We start from the raw sequence: 13,670 nt of genomic DNA on the forward strand, positions 1-13,670 counted from the left end.
ACAAACTGCAGTAGAAGGTATATAAGTTTGCAAAATCTTTCGTTACGTATTGTTCAATTTGTTTTAACACCTAAGGTGGAAGGACTTGAATTTAGTGATAAATTAGCCAAAAAATATATTTGTTTCATTTTTTATTGTTAAAGGTAAGGTAATTTTCAATGAGTCATGCTCATGCATGGAGTTATAATAGTCATATTGTCAAAGCTAAAATTAGTATTTTCCAATAGTCACTGCAGTACTGAAGTGTGCTTTCGTTTTGAGACAAATATTGTATAGTTTAGGTTAAATTAAATTACTCGTGTTATAATAATACGTTTTGTGTAAGTATTTGATATGTTATGCTAAAAGATTTAGGCAGTGCCAACTTGTTGTTATTTTTTTTTTTTGTTTTTAGTTAATCAAGAATTTAAGCGGTATATGTTTAGACGTGCTAGTTCTGCTCTGCAGTTGGTATACCAAAGAAATTTCCGATTGAATTCAATTTACAAGAGAAGTTCAACATCAAATTGTAATAGCAACATGGATGCCTGCAAAGACAAAGAATGTTTAGTGATGGACAACATGAAGTCTAAGAAATATTATCGCCGTGCTGAGCACAGGTAAGTTACAATTCTGCATAGTTCACAGATACAGACAGTTTGTGTTTTGTGTGTTCCTACTTAGGTGATTCCTAGATACAAGCAAACTTACGAAATAGTTTATTTTATACTCGGGCAAGTACAATTTGTTATTATATAACTGGTTTCCAGGATTATAACAATACTATGATTAGGATTGCTGGTCTTGGTATGTGGTTAGGATTTATGCCTGGTTAATGGCTATAGGCTGGGATGTAAACATAGCTGGTGAGTAGTGGGTGTATTATAATATACTATACACAGTGATGCCATGTTATGTTATATCAAATGAAAAAATTAAGAAATCCATGAAATTAATATAGTATTTAAGATTTTAATAGGCAACTGTTACTGTAGTTCAGAACTATATATATCATATTTTTCGACAATGTAATGTTCTTTTTAGTTAGGTATTAGGAAACTTATTAGATTAAACTTTTAGGCTTCGAAATTTTCCATGTGAATAATATGATAACATTAGCCATCTGTACGCAATATGAGAACATTAATATTATTCAGTCTTATGTTTATAAAAGATATTACATAAAATTGAAGGAGTTGTTATCTCTGTTAATATAGAATGTAGTCAACCAACAAAGCTATTATATTTTAACGATAAATCTCTACAAATATTTACATCAGCAATGACCAGTCAAGAGTTATCGCCACTTGGGGTCATCACGTAACAATTATCTTGTTTTTCAAGAATAGCTAGAAGGGCGCGCAGTTATAATTTGAATACGACACAGTGTAGTCAAGTCTGATATTTAAAAAAATGCCTGACGAGAGTGCCTACCCTCTAACGCCGCCGGTGAACCCGCAAGATATTCGCGCACGCGCTAATTCCTCGTCTAAGAAAAAACCTACGGTGACATTCCTCGCGGGGGGTGAAGCCATAGAAATCCCCGACAAGTCGGAAGTTGGTGTGGATAAGCCACTGTCGAGGAGCGACCGTAGCGAGGTCGAGTTGGACAGTTTCGCGGAGTCCCTCGACACCATGCACTCCACCTGGCTAGACAAGCGCGCCCTTCAACACAGGTATGTATTTTGAACGTGCGAATTCATTCTTTGGCAAATACTAGGTCACACTCACTATTAATAAGCTGTGTCTACTCTGATCTATATTTACAGGTTGCGTTATTTACGATACCGTAAACGACCATCAACATTCAATATCAAAATAGTAACGTGTATTTTATGTAACATCGAAAATAATGTTTTATTAGCATCACTGCGATCATGAATGCAATCTTCACACTTTCAGCTTTACCGGTATAACTCTAAATAGCTTTTCAGTCGCTATTCGCGTACATGGTACTTGCTGGGAAATAAAAATGTACTCTTAGCATACGTTGGTTAAAATAGGCAGGAATACTTTGCGAATCAGGTCTAGGATAGTTATATGCACAGTTACGTTCGTAATACTTCGCAAGAAGTAGTACAATGTGATCATTATGGCACAATCTTATCGCGATTGGCCAGGCCCAAACGTACAAAACACGTGCAAAACAATAGCTAATTCAATGAATAAATAGTTCGCAAAATACACATAGATCATTCGATTTTCATGACGATGACCCCTGCTGACGTATATACTTCTGATTCTAAACTTTCTACCGTAATTAGGTACAACTACAACACGAAACTTATCTATTTCATCAATCGTGACCCTGGTTTTCTCCTTCTTTCGTTTGGGTTGTGAGATCAACGACCGACCTCATCAACCCTGGAGTCAAGTTATTATTGAGTCTCCAAAGGCCCCAATAAGTTGCAAATAACGATGCAATAAGCTGCACGTAGCTATTATCTAGGTCGGATAAAACAATAACACGTGTAAGTTTTTGGAGATATGGTTCGACTGTTTCAAAGTATATTTCGTCAGTTACATCACCCAGTGTTCCCTTATCAGCATGAATGTAGCGAGTGGCACATTTGTTGACATTCAGCTGTTTGTTAATTGTGTTGCTGGATAGATTACTATAGTATGAATCGGTCCACAGCAACAGCGGACCTAGACATACTTATTTCAATTCATGATGCGCAGTTTTCTTGCCGTATTGATCAGGATATTTCCGGGAGAGCGGGCTGCTTGATTTATTTTTGTTGACGCTTACGTCTGGAATTTAAAATATTCATTAGAGGTAGGTACAATCTCTTTCTAGCTTCTGTTTTGAATGAAAATGTATGTTTAGATGTATAGATTCTTTTACTCGTGATTATATCGGAGTAGAAGTGCTTTGCAGTCCAAAACCTCTGTCCGGCAATTTGTTTTGATCTTCAAGGGGAATATTGTTGTCTATCCCCTTATTTATTTGACTCAACATTTTAAATGGCGTTCTTCAAACAACAAACCCGCTGCGTACATAAAATGCGCTTGAATCGAAAACAGCATCATCGGAGTGTGTTCAAGTGAGGAATGAATCAGCTGTTGGCGCCGCCGCAGGGCGGGGAGCAGTGGGCCAGCCTCGGCACGGTACTGTCGACTCGACGCGTCAGTGCCTCAGTACCCGGCGACGCCCGCAAGCGATATCGCGTCGCTACGATACACTACTAGTACGTTTATCAACGTGATCTGATACGTGACGTTAATTCAGTGTTCACAACCGAAATACCACTCGCTTTATATTGTACGTGTCTTGCACCTCGCCGAACAAAGGAGCATCAACATCGTTTGTTGCACTGTTTACATGCGTGACGGTGCACTTAATTGAAAAAAAATATAGAAAGGATAAAATACTTGACAATAGGTAATAAGGTTAATTTCTACCCGGTTCGACGTGATGCGATTTTGAAATTAAAACTAGACAAATATTCAGTGTTGTCAACATTGAAGTCTGTTATGTGGAATGTCTATTGTGCAAACCGTACGATTTCAAGTTCTACCTGTTTGTTAGTGAATTCCAAATCAAGTCCCGGTTTCACAAGTCATTTAATCTACCAGCTGATTTGTCATTCATTTGTACGTAGATAGGTATGTTTTTTGTTAAAGTAAACATCTATGTTATTGAACATACGGTTGATTGTTTACTTGCGAGTGCGTTGACTTGTGTAACTCAAAAGAAAAGGAACGAGCTGTAAAACTGTATTATAAATATAATAATGTATTAACGTCTATGTAATTTGCTATCAAGCTGAATGAGGATAAACACTATTTTCATACTTAGCAATGTTTTATGCGTAATAGTTTAAACAGAAAAGTTTGTGAAAGGCGACATTGAGTTTAACAATGTCAACAGGAAGACATAGAGGCTAATTTAAAACGCAGTGTGGTGGCGAATTATATCGATTGGCGGGCCTGCTGGCACTCGCTCCCCCATGCGCCCTGCATCCCGGCCCCTAGTGGAGCCCATTCACTATCACTGTCTACCTACATCCGCACATAGCTCGATACCTACAGCAACACAAGCTTCTACACAAATAACTTAATCACTTCCACGCACATTCTACAAGGCAATATCGTTCATTATTTGGAAAGATATACAATGTACTCTCTTCAAATGCATCACGTCGTTCTCGTATGACACACGTCCGTGTCAGCGGTACATGGCTTAGCCACACCGGTCTGTTTAACCTTGTTACTGTCAAGGATAACCACTCAAACGCTTCCTGCGACTCGCTAAGTGCGGTGTGCAGGAGCCCTCTTCTCATCTTCTATTAAATTAAATTTGTTTATTTAGATATAAGAGTAAAACGAAGCTCGCTACCGAGAAACACTTTGACTTTCATTTAGGTATAATCGTGGGCTGTTTTGTAATATAAACAGTGTCGGAACTACGTAAATAAAGTCTAAGAAGCTGAATAGCAGTTAATTATTGTGTAAGTGTGTTATGCGATGAGAATACAAGGAATCATGGAAAACGGAACAAATGGAGAATCGGCATCGGAGTTTCTCCCTCCACTGGCGAATGGCTCTTCAGCTTACGGAAAAGGAGACAGAACCACAGCCGCCCCAAACGAGTGAGTTACTTTTTACAACTTAAAATTGATCCTTGAATATTTCACGTGACGTCGTGAATTATATGCTAAAATCCAATTTGCTCTCGTGTTAAAATGGAATTTGCCCACCTATGACATCATTTATCATTATCAGTTAGTCTCGAGTTTTTATCTAAAATCAATCAGTGATTTATAAAAAAATGCGTGCCTATGCAATCCGCACCGTCGTCGTTACTCTTTTACAACTATTTTGCATTGTTGCAGAATATTTATTAACGAATGCAAGTTGCGTCGTGCGCAATTTAAATACGTCATGTACACGTTTCTGATGACTCTCATCGCAACAATTTGCAAAGTCCACTTCTGCGTGCACAATATCTAGGGGTGATATTAAGAACTGCGTTAGACGCCCACTTATTCTATGTATTCGAACTATAAATATATTGTTTTTAATATATCACTCGTGTTATGTCAACAAGGTTTTGAATAAGTCCCACTCGGTTATATTTCGAGAGTCGCTGCAAAATCTCTGGAATTACACATGTCTACATCGGCATTCGGCATATGTTTAATACTGGAATTGTGCCATTGCCATATTCTTCAGAAACTTCTGCTTTGCGTATCCGATGGCATCCTTCTACGTTCTTATTAATCTCGACACTTTACTACTGACGCCAACTAAATCTGGAGCATCTGACGCCAATCCGTAATTCAATTTCGTTACATGTTTCTCGATAAAATTATTACACTTCTTGTAAACTCTGAACGCCCGGAAAGTAGCAATATACTTTCTATAGCTCCGTGTAAAATCTGCCTTTGTATGCTCACGAAAATTTTGCGGTTCGCATGTATACGATAGGTATGTCGCATAATTTCGTTGCGGTTCGTTCATAAAATGCAGTATAAGTTGATTTAGGTCACCGCAACTATATTTTTCAAGGCCTCGTATGAGTTACCGCTTGTTCTAAAATGTGTAAAGGATGTTATGAATACGAAACTACTTAGTTGTTTATTCCTATGCTCTAGCTTCTAAGCTAGACGCTATGTCTGCATTGTATAAACAATTTAGGAGTCGGAAAAATATTGGCGTGATGGCATTGTATGGAATGGAAATTCTGTAGTCGTTCGTGTTTATGGCGTTAGTTCACGCGTGACGTAACTTTATCAATGTCTATATTTCAATCAAAGTTAGGAACAAGATTGCGTGCTCGCCCTCGATAACGAACGTTGTTGGAGGCGATTAAACTAATCTCGCCAATCACGACTCTGACGTGGGAAGAGCCTCAAGAAATAGCGGATAATCAGCTGTGTGCTTGTGGCTTTTACTTTATTTCCTTAGTTCGCACCAAGGCCTTCTATCTAGAATCAAAATCTGCTAATTAATGGAAAATATGTCTTGTCTTCCTTATTATCTTTATCAGTGAAGGCCTACATCCTTTTTTCTCTAATACCGCGCTGATGATGTACCTATTTACCTAATTTGAATTCTCTTCTATAAGTCTTTGTCATCTTGAGTTTGCTATTCATTCATCGTCTATGTCATCGCAATTGTTTCATAACTTTGTGACACAAATTGTTCTAGCAGAATCGTATTGTCTAGGTACGATTAGTCTTTATTGACGCACAGGATATGTATGCGTGGTAGTACCTACTGCCTACGTATCTTAGATAGTTTGTTAATCATGTCTGATTAACTTGAAACCTGGAAAATCTGTTTTAAATGTTTAATAAAGGAATATAAGAAATTGTATTGGATATACATTTACATATTTATAATCAATTAGAAATGGCTAAATTTCTTATTAAGTAATGATTAATAAGACTTTTTACCATAATTGCGGCATGCTACGAATTGGCTGGTCATTGCGTAAACTAGTAGGTGGTATAAAATATTCCATAGTTATGTATGGGGTCTAGTTTGTGGAACGGATATAACAACTTTCGCCCCCAGTGGCCGGTTTCACGTCGCGTGTTTTGTGCCTAGGCACAAAGGTACTTGCAACTAACGTTATAGATTTCCATGTAAAATAGATATAAGTGGCGGTGAAAAATATAAACAGTATGTTTAGGTATCTAACTACTGCGTCAACAATGAACTACGTCACCTATTTCTAATGTCAGCTGTATTGATGTATGAAAGAGTTATAGAAAGTAGTCACGGTAGGAATCGTGAATGCAATGTAAACTTTTGTGCATAACGTACGTGTGTTTGACAACAAAAATCCTTTTCTTAACTTCCATAAAATGCTCGATAACAAACTAAGTTAAGATGAGACTCGAGAATACTTTCATGAGTTGATCACGTTACTCAAATAGATTACATTACATCCCGGAAGGATGATTCACTTTATAAAACTTAATCCGGGATTACTTTGTTTAATCCACGCTCTAAAAATAGTAAATTCTAGAAATAGTCTCGAGTTCTCTGATAAAATGTTAAACTTAGCTCAAAGTCGAATTATTTTAGTTGTGACCTTTACAACCCGGTAACAGACATAGTCAAAGGGTAAACAGTGAAAGGTTTTATGAATGTGAAGTGGGTAGGATATCTCCCTACCAGTCGCATTTTCAGATAGTGAAATGAGAGTCAAGTGGCACACGCGATAAAATATTATCTTCAGTACCAACCAGGTGTACCTATAACCTTCTTTTTTGAAGTCGGTGAAAAATATCAGAATAGGTTTTCTATTCGTCATTCCTCGATCAGAGCATGGTTAGGTGCAATAAATTTTCATATTTTCACATGTTATCTAGTAAATAAATACTAACGAGTACCTATATTAGCTACAAACCCAAGTTTTGATCGATGTAGCATGGCTCTAATAAGAACGCTACTAAGGTTAAAATTCAGGCGGTATGCGATCCTTAGATAATTCTTATTTGAATGATATCGACCGTAAGACGAAGACTCAACGATGCTCAAAGAGCTTGGCAAGAGAGGCTCAGGAGGCGGGTCTGCAATACTCGTTCGGATTTATATCTGCGTTTCTATTATGTCACAGACTAAACGCTATTTGTTTATTGGGCATGGAAACTCAATTCAAGACAATGACAATGATACTGCATTGTCGGCTTTTAAAAATGTATCTGTCATGTGTTATTTGCACTGTGGTTATTTTCATTTTGTATGAAAAGCGATGACAAATTAGGAATGTTATAATAAATAAATATAATAGAAAGCCAATAGAAATCGAACGCCCGCTCACCTCGAGTTATATCTACCTACTTATTAAAAATTATGAAGAAAGTATCATTGTCTCAACATAAAATTGAATTTCCTATTTCCAGAATCTTCGTGAACAGATCGCTACATTTAGAAAATGTCAAATTTTACGGTTTTGATATGGACTACACATTGGCTGGTAAGTTATATTCAGTGTGTTCTTAATTCATTAACGTTAGAAGTTGATATGTTTCTTTTCTAAGCGCCCAGCGCCAAGTAGAAAATGTGTTAACAATCTCTTAGTATCTATACCTATTTATTATCCATTGGAAATAAAAGGACACTCTAGTACAGATCAAGTACTTCATCTAAACTTCGTTGGCTAGTGACGCCTGTTAGGAGTACTGCTCTTGCGGTAAAACTAGTACTATGTTATAAACTTATAACTTCTCTAATAATCTAGGCTCGTCTTACGAACTTAGTTCCATTCGGTGTGGCTGTTGCCATTTAATATTATCAAAAGAACGAGGTACGTAAAAGTTGTTTTCTTTACAGAGTACAAATCTCCACAGTATGAGAACCTAGGCTTCAATTTAACCAAACAGAGATTAGTAGAAAAAGGCTACCCGCGCGAGATATTAGAGTTTGAATATGACCCGTCTTTTCCAGTCAGGTGAGTTACTTTTGTTATGATTGAAACTATTGAACGTGAAATAAAGATTATTGAAATAACTGGTTCTTGTAAATCTACTATTATAAACCATTATATACGCTCACGTTATTCTAACAGAAAAGGTGAGGTGTGGATACTTAGTTCATCTTGCGATGGATGTACTTTTGACTACCCCAATTTGGATGTACTCGTAACGATAATTATATAATATTATCGTACTTGGCATTAGTGAATGATGATGGACAATATCTAATGGTATAATTTGTTTTTCAGAGGGCTATGGTTTGACACTTTATACGGTAACCTGTTGAAAGTAGACGCCTATGGCAACATCCTAGTTTGTGTTCATGGATTTGAATTCCTGAAACAGTAAGTAATCAGTTTTAATGGTCTTTTATTTAACCACCCTTAATGGTTCAATGAGGAAGAGTAAGCATCATTCTAGCGTTGACGTCAAACTATAGTAGACTTTGAAGACTTCGATAGTATCGATAGACTGTCGATCGGCAAAACTAAACCATACCAACTTCCCTTGCAGAGATGAGACCTATGTCTGCACTGTAGAATGCCTTTAGACTGTTTTAACTAATTCTATGCTTGTGGAATGGGTGCTAATCGTGGTTTTCTTTTCAGTTCACAAGTATACGAGTTGTATCCAAACAAGTTTTTGACATTAGACGAATCCAGGGTCTACGTCTTGAACACACTGTTCAACTTGCCTGAGACGTATTTGATAGCGTGCCTCATAGATTTCTTCACTAACTCCCCACAGTATACGAGGTAAGACTTACTAAACATTTTTATATTTGCTACCTCTAGTAACCACTACGGAATGGATTAAAAAAGCAAATTGTTTACCGACTGTTGGCAGAAAATTTAGACAGAGTTTTATTACGACAGCTGCTCAAATAAAATACAGTAAATCGAATGATAAATTTCCTCTTTTAGCCTGGTTGAAAGTACTTTCAATAACAAATATATTCGTACTTTTATATAAGATTATTTAAATTGAAAATGCGTTGTTAGTCATAAGCGATTTGGCGTTAAGCACTTACGTCTGCTATTGCGTAATGTGGCATACGTTGTTAATTGTTAGGTAACTTAAACCAAAACACAAGTATTTGTTTTGTCTGGCAAAATGTATGAGTCTGCAGAGTAATTAGAGTCTACCCCTCATTTAATATGGAATGAAAGCCCTAAAATACAGCCAAACAATACCTAACTCAACGCCAGCACGAAACGCGTTATGTAAATCGCTTTATGGCTCATAAACTTAGGCCGTATTGTTACCTATACCGACCCGTGTTAAGTAGGTATTATTGTGATCGTTTCACTAATGTTATTTATCGAATTCTTTTCTAGGAATAATAAACTCAAATATGTGTGGCTTTGCTTTGTTTGACGCGTAAATTTACGTGTAAATAGGTTTCATGGTAGGTATTTATTTAGATTCGTCTATATGATTATTGATTGACTGTTGATGAAACACGTCGGTTCATTCAACTATTATAATCTGTATTATTATGTACTTACTTATTGTGTTTCAGTAGGTATCTGCATATATGAACTGATGCATATCTATGTTTACGATAGGGCTGAGTGCCCTCAATCGATAACGTGCATAATTAATAGCTTTTACTCTTTTAATGTCAATATTTGCATACTAAGTCTTTGACAATAATGACGTGTTGATAGTTGATAGCAGATTTATTAGCAGATTTAGCAAAGTCGAATCGAACATACACAATACTTTAAGCAACTATAAAACGAAGCCAACTGTCACCCGCGGTTTATGAAAATTCTATTTATAACGACGACGCTAAATATGGAAGGGGCTTACAAACATTCCGATATACTTTTCTGTCGTCCTGTCTACTAATACGACAAGTCAAACCTTCGGATTAGGTTTGTAATCGTATGACATCATTTCAGGGAAAAGTCGGGGGTAAGATGTGGTGACTTGGCGATGTCATTCAAATCCATCTTCCAAGATGTGAGAAACGCCGTCGACTACGTCCACATTCACGGTGACCTCAAGTCCAAGACCATTGAGAATCTGGACCTTTACTTGAAGAAGGACGAGCGGCTGCCGATGTTCCTGTCAAGGATACGAGAGAGCGGAGCCAAGCTGTTTATCCTCACGAACAGCGAGTACAACTTCACCGATAAGATTATGAGCTATTTATTCGACTTCCCCCACGGCGCTAAGGTGAGCTAATTTATTCAAATCACGCGCACCTCTGTCGTAGATCTTCACTAGCGGTACATTTTCAAATGTAAACTACAGCGCAAGCGAGAGTGAAAGTACAATGCAATCGAATCGACCCTGGCTGATTCTTTATCATTATACTTTTTTTTTTCTAAACAAATGAATTAGATTTTTGAACAATTTAAATCTCGGTTTTCAGTTCCAATTCGATCCCGATGAAAGAAACACGACAGATCCACGACATAACTCTGCAAGTTTACACATTGAAGTCGCATGAGAGTGGATTTTTCAATTTCTGCTTGACATAGTGTTTAGATACGGTCGTTGTAAGATGTACTGTGTGAGCTGACGCTTTTATCAATAATTGTTGAAAAATCGACTCCTATGTGTGACCACCGTAGAGTAGTTCAAGCAGTTTGCATACGCATGTGAAAATTGGAGAAATCATACTATGCTGCATTGAGTCTGACCCCCGAATACCATTCTAACGTCGTCATATAGTTTGAAGAGCGAACCATTTACGTGTAGTACCTTACATTTACATTTGATGGTTGGGACGATAGCAGCTGTGTACATATGGATATTGTGTCGGAAATCGTGTGTGTCACCTACTAATTTAGTTCTTTATAAACTAAATATAGGATTGCTTTTCAGCCTGGCGAGCCTCATAGGAACTGGAAGACATATTTCGACTGGATCGTAGTGGACGCGAAGAAGCCCCTGTTCTTCGGCGAAGGCACCATCCTGCGGCAGGTGGACACCAAGACCGGAGCGTTGAAGATGGGACATCATGTCGGGCCCCTACACGAGGGGCTGGTCTACTCTGGTGGTGAGTGGAGGAAATATTCTTTACTTATTTAGCCTTAATTTAGTGGTGTTTGTCACTCATGACAATTAATATTACATGCGATCTGATTTATGTTGTTATTGTTTAATCCGTATTCACATAGCATCATAGCTATACGCAGGGGTATACACACCTATTCGCCAGCCATATTTAATTCCCATGTAATAGGAGGCGAGCCTATTGCCATTAACCGGGCACAAATGCAAGGAAGTATTTTCAAAATTTTTAAGCTAACTTATTACATGAATTAAATTCTAAAATAAAATATTTTATAAGTACAATGGTGCTGATTCCAGTACACACCATCTAATTTAATTTTAAGTTATACCTGTAATTTTCTTATCCGCCGAAAAAGAAAGGGACGTGTAATATTCAATTTTAGGCAGCAATTTAAAAATACTCTCCTAAACAGAATTAAGTTGACAGCTCACGTCAAACGGGTTGCATATCAGCGAGATGCCATTTTAATCGGCTGGGTTATTCATTCGTTTTAAAATTAACAGTTGACAATCATCCCTTTCCTTTGCGGGGGATAAGAAAATGACGGGTATAACTTAAAATAAAATTAGATAGTGTTTACTGGAATCGTGGCCAATATAAGTTTGTTTTGCTTTAAAATTGAAATAATCCGATAACGTCAACCTATCATTAGGGTTTATAGCCCTACACAATAGGTATATATTATGATTGGCGTGTAAGACGTCGCATTGTGCTGCAAATAGAGTCATGTATTTACGAATGTCAATAGAGGGCGGATATTATTGCATTATAGCAAGTAACAATAGCATGTCTTTAATGATGTAATGTAACAATCAATTGGGTGCGGCAACTAAACGTGATGTTTACGATCTATGTTATTATCCTCGTTACTTTTATGAGCAATAAATAAGCAATTCGTCCCTGACGTCGCAAAGTGACGTATCTCAATTTTTTGGCGGATCTGATTTGCACCTTATGTTATTGTCAATAAGACACAAATTATTTTAGCAGAAAATTGCAGATACGTCCGTTTGCGACGTCAGCGACGAATTGTCGGTCGACGAGATAGATTTGAATACCTAAACCTCGAAGCAATTTATTTGTACATAGAAAATGCAAAGTTACTTCAAAATAATAATTTGTAAGGCACATAAGGGTGAATATCAAAATGTGTCAAGTTTGTTGGCGACTGTCATATAATTTTTTCGTGAAAAATTGGGGAAATTAGGAATTGAAAAATTCCTTTTTCATGTCGGAACCGAGGATCCTTTTGGATCTTTTTCATGTCGGAACCCAATTTTTCACGAAAAAATAATATGAAATTTCGCCACCAAACTTGAAATTTTGAGATTCACCCATAAAGTATCTCTGAAGGGGTGGCAATGGTGAATGGTGAGAGATGATTCAGGTCATCAGTTTGAGTTGATACCAAGTAGAATTTTCCATTGCAAAAGTATGGAACGGAAAATAATTAAAAAAAAAACACAACAATTTCATGAATTTTCCGACAGGAAAATCCACTTGATATCAACTCAGAATCATGGTCTGAATCATCCCCCTCAGTATTTGTTACGATGTCACTAACACCCTGTATGCACCTACTTCTCGCCAGCAATGTTTTAGTCTCATGTAGGGAGCGAGCTTATTGAGCTTATCTATGATCCAAACATGAATTCAAACTCATAACGTCTAATTCAGTGTCTTTAGTCTTTAAAGCCCAAGCCGAGACCCGAACCTGTGACACTACGATGTAATTTACGCGTTCACCGTACAGGGTTATCACTTTGGAATTTATTTTCTTTATTTATTTATTTATTAGATAGCTATACCAACAGTACACATATTGTTAAGTTATAAAATGCAAGTCTTAAATTAGTTTTTGTATATGTGCCCCAATTACACACTGCATTCACAATTACAACAACAAAACGTATATATCTAGGTGTATATAATTATGTATACAACTTAAACAGAAATTATCTTGCCTTCAATACATCTATAAAGCGTTAGTTCGCTTCTGCGAAATGTCCGATAAGTGAGTAGTTAAGTTAATTTTGTCTTTTTGTCGTATACAACGTGGCATTAGAGAATACGTTTTTTGCTAAGTCACGTTGGTATTCATGATCATTATGAGTACATAATGAAGCTATTAGCATTGACCAAAGAGATGTCCTTATAAAAGGTTCAGTACGGTCTACTCTGAACCGACGTGCGTGTATGAAACGATTGATGAATGTGTAGGAAGC

General features: G+C 37.0%; 1 protein-coding gene across 8 annotated transcripts in view; it reads left to right on the forward strand.

Annotated features, from left to right (window-relative positions):
- The window catches only part of LOC126371134 (cytosolic purine 5'-nucleotidase), a 21,806-nt gene continuing 8,136 nt past the window's right edge, over positions 1 to 13,670 (forward strand). The window contains exons 1-8 of one of the 8 annotated variants that reach the window (XM_050016346.1): positions 1 to 143; positions 395 to 599; positions 7,842 to 7,915; positions 8,272 to 8,389; positions 8,663 to 8,758; positions 9,023 to 9,169; positions 10,322 to 10,598; positions 11,253 to 11,427. In XM_050016346.1, coding sequence (XP_049872303.1) covers positions 418 to 599; positions 7,842 to 7,915; positions 8,272 to 8,389; positions 8,663 to 8,758; positions 9,023 to 9,169; positions 10,322 to 10,598; positions 11,253 to 11,427 — 1,069 coding nt within the window. In that variant the 5' untranslated portion in view covers positions 1 to 143; positions 395 to 417. Of the gene's footprint in view, positions 144 to 296; positions 321 to 394; positions 600 to 1,346; positions 1,656 to 3,100; positions 3,365 to 3,411; positions 4,575 to 7,841; positions 7,916 to 8,271; positions 8,390 to 8,662; positions 8,759 to 9,022; positions 9,170 to 10,321; positions 10,599 to 11,252; positions 11,428 to 13,670 lie in introns of those variants that run through there. The other 7 variants (XM_050016347.1, XM_050016352.1, XM_050016349.1 and 4 more) reach the window with 7 other exon arrangements.

This window comes from Pectinophora gossypiella, chromosome 12 (genome assembly GCF_024362695.1).
Source record: "Pectinophora gossypiella chromosome 12, ilPecGoss1.1, whole genome shotgun sequence".
NCBI lineage: Eukaryota > Metazoa > Arthropoda > Insecta > Lepidoptera > Gelechiidae > Pectinophora > Pectinophora gossypiella.